Consider the following 7,697-nt stretch of genomic DNA (forward strand, 5'->3'; position numbering starts at 1 on the left):
CCGTCTGCGAGTGAGGATACCCACCTCCTGGGGCTTTTACAACACACAACAGATGCCTGGCAAATGTGAGCTACTTGACACCCCTGTTTCTCGCAAGACCCCGGCCTCACGCTCTTACAGCCATCCTTCCCTCCGTCCACCTGCCTTCAAGCTCCACTGACTCCTGCCTTGGGCCACATGCTTCCCTGAGCCATTTCTGTTGGCTGGCTTATTGCTCCCNGAAAGTGAGGGGGTGCAGGGTTCCCCGCGGCCGTGCGAGCCGTGCTGCCGCCCCGACTCTGCCCCCGGTTCAAGTCCTGGTCCAAAGCGAGCATTGGGAAATACCGAGTCCAGACGAGGCCGCAGTGTGACCTTGTAACACTGCCCCCTCCCAAGGGGGCAGAAGCCAAGTCGGGGGCACCCCAAACTCCTCGGTGTAGAGCCTCTACCCAAAACATGGGTGTTGAACGGTGCATGATTGGATAAAGAAACTTGGGCAAATCGCTTCGCCTCTCTGAGCCCCAGTTTCCCCGTCTGCGAAGTGAGGATACCCACCTCCTGGGGCTTTTACAACACACAACAGATGCCTGGCAAATGTGAGCTACTTGTCACCCCTGTTTCTCGCAAGACCCCGGCCTCACGCTCTTACAGCCGTCCTTCCCTCCGTCCACCTGCCTTCAAGCTCCACTGACTCCTGTCTTGGGCCACATGCTTCCCTGAGCCATTTCTGTTGGCTGGCTTATTGCTCCCCAGGGATGGCCAAACTCTGGCCCCCAGCTAAGGAGGTCAGCAGGGGTGGCTGGGTCACATTTCCAGCCCGCCACCCTGCAGGGGTAAGTGGGAGAAGCGGGGCTCTGTAATTATGCTCGGCTTACCCTCCAGCCCTCTCCTCACCCAAGCCTATGGTCCAGGTGCCTCACAGTAGGCCCTGAGGCCAAAGATCCGGCCTGACCGCCTCCTTGGGTGATTCATGGGGTGCCAGGCTGTTAATTGTGACCAGGACTGTTCCGCAATCACACCCTACAGTTTCCCTCCTCCACTCTTTTGCCCCCATGATGGCCCGACAGCCTCCCCGCCCCCCAGAAAGTCCTTTTTTCTCCTTGCCCCCCTTTCTGCCCTTGAAAGCCTTGCCCACATCCCGTATCTTCTCAGTGAAAAGAACCACCACCACCCCCAAACCACTCCCCGGCCCAGTTAGGAATGAATATCTCCCAGTTTCCCTGTGCTTCTACCGCATGGGCCTCTGTTATGGCCTCACAAATAACTAAAGTTGCCACAAGGCTCGAGCCCGTACCAGCTTCTGCCACCCACACAGTCCCATTCAAGCCCCCCAATAGTCCTGAGAAATAGATTTATTGCCCACCCCACCCAATTTATAGATGAGGAAACTGAGGCTCAGGTAGGTAAAGTGATGTGCTCTATGGTAGCTAAGCACCAAATGAACACCGGCCATGATTATTGCCTGTTCTTGTTGTTGCTCAAGGCCACCCAGGTCAGAAGGGCAGGGCTGGAAGACCACCTGGCCTGGCCTTGACCTCAGAACCCAAGGTCTGTCCCTGACCTCTCACTGCCTCTCTTGGAAAGCAGAGGCAACGATATTCTCTCTTTCTGTCCAATAACAGGTACTGTGCTTCCCTAGTCTGAGACCCTCAAGGGACTTTATCCAAGTCACGTCTGCACCAGCAGCAAGCCTGGCGCATAGTAAGTGGTCAGCCCTTGCTGAATGAATGCACATCTGAACTTCTGCGAGCCCAGTTTCCTTAGCTGGTTGTGACTGATGGTCTGGTCCCCAGACAGCCCATTCCCAGCCCATGGGGATGCTCACGCTGCTTTCCTTCCCCAAGCAGTTGTGGACATGGAGAAAGCACTCGAAGAAATAGGCAGTCGTCTAAAAGGAGGGAGGGATTCACAGGCCTCAACTGGGTCTGGTTTTAGATGGTGGTTTCGCAGAGCAGAGTGGCAGTACTGCCATTGTCCCAGTCCTACCCTGCCTGAGATCCCCAAGACTGAGGCGAGAGGCCCCCGCAGCACCCTACGTGGAGGGGCCGGCCGCGCCACGGATAACTCACTGGGCTGCCTTGTCCCGGCGACTCCTCCTCTTTCAGCCTCATGCTTCTCATCTGTAAAATGGAGACCATCGTTTTGGCTTGAGCTGTCTCAGGGGATTATTGCGAGGTGAAATGAGGAGGTAGATAAAGAGGCTTCATTTCTTGTATCTTGCCCAGCGTGCCCACCCCTCTCCCGGTCTTGAACCTCCTTCCTGGGCCAGAGTCACTCTGTCTCTCACGCCTCCAGAGCCAAGATCGCAGTCAGTAGCTGTGTGATCCTAGCAAGCCACCCAGCCTCTCTGAGCCCCACTGGAGGTTGGGATTCAGGATAATCATGGCTCGTCCAACCCCATCAAGCCACACAAACTGTGGCCATTGAGAGAAATATGCAAGAGTCAATCGATCCATCCCTCTGTGCCTATCACCCGGCCCAGAAAGGGGCTCAGCTCTCCAGATCCCAAAGGAAACAGGCTCTACTTCTTTGCCACGCACCCCAAGGGTTCTCCCATCGGATCTCACTGGGCCTCGGCGTCCAAATGTCAATAGAAAAATAATCCCCTGCTCAAGCTCCCAGTGCTCCCCAGTGTTCCCCGGTACACTCTTGCCCGATCCTTTCTCACCATTCTCCCGTCCATGAAGACTCAGATGCACCCTAGCTTCGAGCCTCCTCCTACCTGCCGGGCCTCGCTCTCCACACTGGCCTCCACTTCCTGCTTCTGACCCATTTACAGGGTGGGGCTGAGGCTATCTCTTATGAATATGCATGTGGGATAATGAGGGCTTGGGACTGGAGGAGGACGTGCGGAGAGCTGTTCACTAGGCACCCTCCACCCGCTCTCCCCATACACAGCCCCCCAGCACGGCTGTCCTCCCTCCCAAAGGGTGCACGGGAGTTTGGGGCAAAGGTTGAAGTAATAATAATAATGTCCACAGCAACCATTTTAAAGTGTCTACAACATGACAAGCACTCTGCTAAGAGCATCTCCTATAAGAAGCTTTTAAGGAAATCATTCTCCCCATTTAACAGATAAGGACATTGATGCTCCAGGAAGTTAAGTACTGCAGTATAAACCATATGTAGAATGTACACAGTGATTACGTGCAGAGCAAGGACGGAAGCCGGGTTTTGTCGCAGCTGGTACTCCTGACCCCCGCCACACAGATGCACAGGACCAAGCCAGGAGCCCTGGGCCCACTGGGACCTCACACCCCAGCAAACAAGCTCACAGTGGTCTTAGGCGACCAAGGCTTTGGGAAAGGATCCAGGTACCGGAATTGACTCCATCTGCAGAGTATGGAAACAGGGAAACAGGTAGACAGGCGTATACCCCCAGCGAGTGCATGTTCACAGGTGTGCAGATGCGTGCATGACGCCGGTGTGAGCATAGATGAGCGCAGAGAGTGTTGTGTGTGCACGGGTGTGTGTGTGACCGGGTGCCCCCGAGGCCGCTCAGTATATGTACTGCTCTGCCACGTCTGTCCGTTTTTCAACCAACATTTGGAGGGGGTCTGCCCATCCCAGGTGCTGGGGAGGGGCTGTGGGCGAGAGCAACACAGCCCCTGCCTTCCAGGAGGGACGGTCCGGTGGGCTTTGTGCCTCTAGGCGGTAACACTTGGAAAGAATCTCTGTGGAAGGTGCTTTGTGGGATGGGGCTGGGAGGTGGGAGAGACGGATGAAAGCAGGCAGGCGAGGTGGGACATGGCGGGGTGCGAGCTGAAGGGGAGCCCTTGACACTTGCCAGAAATGAGGAGCAGGGAGTCAGCAGGAACCTGGCATGGACTCCATGAGGGTCAAGGTCTGAGGACTCACAAAGGTCTCTGGATCCTTCCCTCATAGTCATCAAGGGGGTGCCATGAAGGCACATGTGGGCACTGTGTTTGTGTGTGTGTGTGTGTGTGTGTGTGAGAAAGAGAGAGAGAGAGAGAGAGACTACCTGTGTGTGCATGGGTGATTATGTGCAGTGTGTGCGTGTGTGGATACATGTGGATGCGTGCGTGGAGTACACAGTGTGAAGGGGACATGGATGAATCATACATGGTGTGTGCACATGGCTTTACATGTCAGCGTGTGTGCTGTGTGTGCAGCAAGGCCTGTCACCGTCAGGGAGAAGGAGGAGAGGAGAATGTCATTTGGCCCAGGCCTCACATTCATGTTTAAAATTCATGCTCAGGGGTGCCTGGGTGGCTCAGTTGGTTAAGTGTCTGACTTTAGTTCAGCTCATGATCTCATGGGTCATGAGTCTGAGTCTTGCGTCAGGCTCTGTGCTGGCCGCTCAGTGACTGGAGCCTGCTTCAGATTCTATGTCTCCCTCTCTCTGCCCCTCCCCTGCTTGCATTCCATCCATCTCTCTCTCTCAAATATAAATAAAAAACATTTAAAATTAAAAAAAATAAAATTCATGCTCAAAAATACATCAAAAAATATGGGGCACCTGACTGGCTCAGTTAGTTGGGTGTCTGAGTCTTGATTTTGGCTTGGATCGTGATCCCAGGGTCGTGGGATCGAGCCCTATGTCGGGCTCCACACTGAGCATGGAGCCTGCTTGGGATTCTCTCTCTCTCTCTCTCTCTCTTTCTCTCCCCCTCCCTCCCATGCCTTGAGTGCACATGTGCTATCTCTCTCTCTTTCTCAAAACTATATATAATAAATTTTTTAAAAAGGATGGATGGAGGGATAGAGATGAATAGATTGAAGGGTGGATTCATGGACTGGTAGCAGGATGGAGAGAGGGATGAATATGCGATAATGCAAATATTGCAAACTGTTTATCATAGATTCCAGGTGGTAAGGGTACAGGTATTCGCTGTACAATTCTTTCCAGTGTTCTGGTTGCTCAGCATTGTAACATAATAAAATGTTAGAAAACAAGGCACATGCGAAAGGGGGCTGGATATCTCATCCCAGAAAACCAGGCACAGGGTGGCAAGATTTGGGTGCTGGTCGTACTGTGTAAACTTCCCGCCCACTGCTAGTCTACGCGCAGCCCTGGGAGCCCGTGTCCTTCATCATTCCTGCAATTATCTCTTGAATTTCTCAATTGCGCTGCACTGGGTTGGTGAGTGTGTGTGTGTGTGTGTGTGTGTGTGTGTGTGTGTGTAGAGGTTAATTTGTTAAATAAAAACGTATAAAACATCACACTTGTGAGCAGCTTCCTGAAGCATTTCTTCACTTAAAAAAATGTTTTAATGTTTATTTATTTGAGAGAGAGACAGAGTGCAAGCAAGCACGGGGCAGAGAGAGAGAGGGAGACATAGAATCCGAAGCAGGCTCCAGGCTCCAAGCTGTCAGTGCAGAGCCCGATGCGGGGCTCAACCCACCAACTCTGAGATCATGATCTGAGCCAAAGTTGGCTGCTTAACCGACTGAGCCACCCAGGTGCCCCCATTTCTTCAGTTTTAAACTCAAGGGAATCATCAAGAAAGCAGAATTGCTTGGGCCCCTCTTGGGAAGTGAGAGTCCCTTCTGCATGAGGGTGTGTGGGTTTGTGCACACGCGCATGAGAGGAGGCATGAGCACAGCTGGGTGGTTGAGGCTGATGCCCGTAGAGAACCCCCCTCCCCATCACCCAGAAGCCCAGCCCCCACCAAGCCTCTATGAAGTCAGCCCCATTCCTGGGGTGAGGGGGTGTCTTGGGGCTAAGGAAGGGCAATCAGTGGCCCCAGGGCCACCTCGGGCACCAAGAACGCTGTCATTTGAGGCTTGGACACGCTCTGGCCAAGCGGCGTCCTCTGGCCAACAGTGGGAGTGTGGGCGGGGAGATGAGGCACAGGTAGTGAGGAGTCCTGGGGCTCTGGGGCTCCTCCCCTGCCCCCTACATGTGTTCTGTCCTGTCTAGCCAGTCCTCCTTTCCCACCCAGGGCCTGTAGGCCCAACAGTCAGCATACCTCCCCATTGTACAGATGGAGAAACTGAGGCCTGGAGAGAATAGAGCCACTGAGGCTACCCAGCAAGTCAGCAGCAAAGTCAGAATGGAGATCAATCATGAGTCTGTATCCGCTGCCTGCCATCTCTGTGTCCCCCTTCTTCGGTCAATGTAGGGGAGGCCTCCAGGCCCGGCAGAGGTGACAGGTGATGCCCCAGAGTGCCCTCCTGCCTGTGCAGGTCACATATGGGATCTAGGAGGCCACCTGGGCACTAGAAACCGTGTGCGCCTGGGAGGCAGGACCTGGGTTCTCAGCCCAGATTTCCTATGGACGCTGTCAGAGTGACCCTGGACAGCTCCCTGCCCTTCTCAGGGCCTCTGTTTCTCCATCCATAAAATGTGAACTACTGCAGTGGCAGAACCCCAACTCTATAAGAGTCATCACCCTGGTCACGGAGGGGAGGCAAGTCAATCTCCACCCACCAGGCCCCTCGTGTGCCCTCCCCCAAGAGCCTTGCCAAAGAAAGTCCCACCCAATCGCAAAACCAGTGGGTAAGAGATCAGGCTTCAGCACAGAACCAGGGCCCACTTCTGCCTGGGCCACTTACTCGCTGCGCAGTCCCAGGCAAGGCCCTCCAGGCCTCAGTTTGCTCCTCTGTAAAATGGGGATAACGACACCACCCTCCTAGGGCTATGTACGCTTGAATGGCTCATTTCTGGCGCTGGTACAGAATGAACACACTAAAACTCGAGCAACAGCAGCCGCCACGACCAGTGGCTATGGCCGAGAGCCACGCATGAGCTCCCTGTCTTCACCATGAGTTGGATGCGTTGTTCCGGACCCCGGAAACCATGCATTTGGCAGCTGTTACGCCAAATTCCTCAGCCCATCTGTCCCTACAGCTGCTCCAGAACAGCTGGAGATGCAGAGGCTGCTTGGGGCCAGGCCCGGGCCAGGGCCCCGGGGAGGGGAAGCGCAGGGCTCCCTGTAATCAGCCCAGGCGTCGAAGCAGGGTCCGTTTCATCTGGACAAGCAAACCCCCAGTAGGCCATCATTAGCTCCCCCACCCCTGCCCTGCCCCAGGCCCTGACCTTGCTGCCGAAGCCCCAGGGAGAAGGCGGCAGGTATTTAGCCAAAGCCTTTCATTCCCAGGGGCCTCCCTGGGGCCCCTGGGTTCAGGGAAGGGTGCCTAGTGACGCGAGTGGGAGGGAAAAGCTGCATGAAGGCAGCCCCCCACCCCAGCCCGTCACCCGGCAGCAATCTGCCCTACAGGAAGACAGAGACCTGGCCTTGAGAACCCCACAATGTGGGAGCTGCTGGAGCTCAAAACCCACCTGATGTCTATACATACAATGGACTATTATTCAAGCTTTGCAACGAAGGAAATTCAGAGGTAACAGGCTCGTACCTTGAGCACATTATGGTGGCTGGTATCAGCCAGTCACAACAGGACAAATGCTATGTGATTCCACTTAGATGTACCCAGAGTAGTTACATTAATAGACATAGAACATGGAGGGGTGGGTGCCAGGGGCTGCGGGGAGAAAGGAATGGGGAGTTATAAAAAACAAACAGAAACCCCCTGACGGGGCGCCTACCTCAGTCGGTTATGCATCTGACCTCAGCTCAGTTCCGGGATCTCACAGTTCTTGAGTTCAAGCCCCGCATCGGGGTCTCTGCTGTCAGCGCAGAGCCTGCTCCGGGTCTTCTGTCTCCCTCTCTCTGCCCCTCCCCTGCTCACTCATTCTCCCTCAAAAAAATAAAATAAAATAAAATAATAAAAAAAAAAAAACACCGCACACACAA

At 54.4% G+C, this 7,697-nt stretch overlaps 1 protein-coding gene across 1 annotated transcript in view; it reads right to left on the reverse strand.

Moving 5' to 3' along the window:
- Window positions 1-2,684, reverse strand: part of SERINC2 (serine incorporator 2) — a 22,015-nt gene extending 19,331 nt beyond the window's left edge. Inside the window, exons 1-2 of the mRNA XM_077763505.1 lie at window positions 2,648-2,684; window positions 2,049-2,099 (exon numbers count right to left, since the gene is read on the reverse strand). Coding sequence (XP_077619631.1) covers window positions 2,049-2,099; window positions 2,648-2,662 — 66 coding nt within the window. The 5' untranslated portion in view covers window positions 2,663-2,684. The remainder of the gene's footprint in view (window positions 1-2,048; window positions 2,100-2,647) is intronic.
- Between the last annotated feature and the right edge of the window lie 5,013 nt (window positions 2,685-7,697).

Source organism: Crocuta crocuta, unplaced genomic scaffold, assembly GCF_008692635.1.
Source record: "Crocuta crocuta isolate KB4526 unplaced genomic scaffold, BGI_CrCroc_1.0 scaffold214, whole genome shotgun sequence".
Lineage (NCBI taxonomy): Eukaryota > Metazoa > Chordata > Mammalia > Carnivora > Hyaenidae > Crocuta > Crocuta crocuta.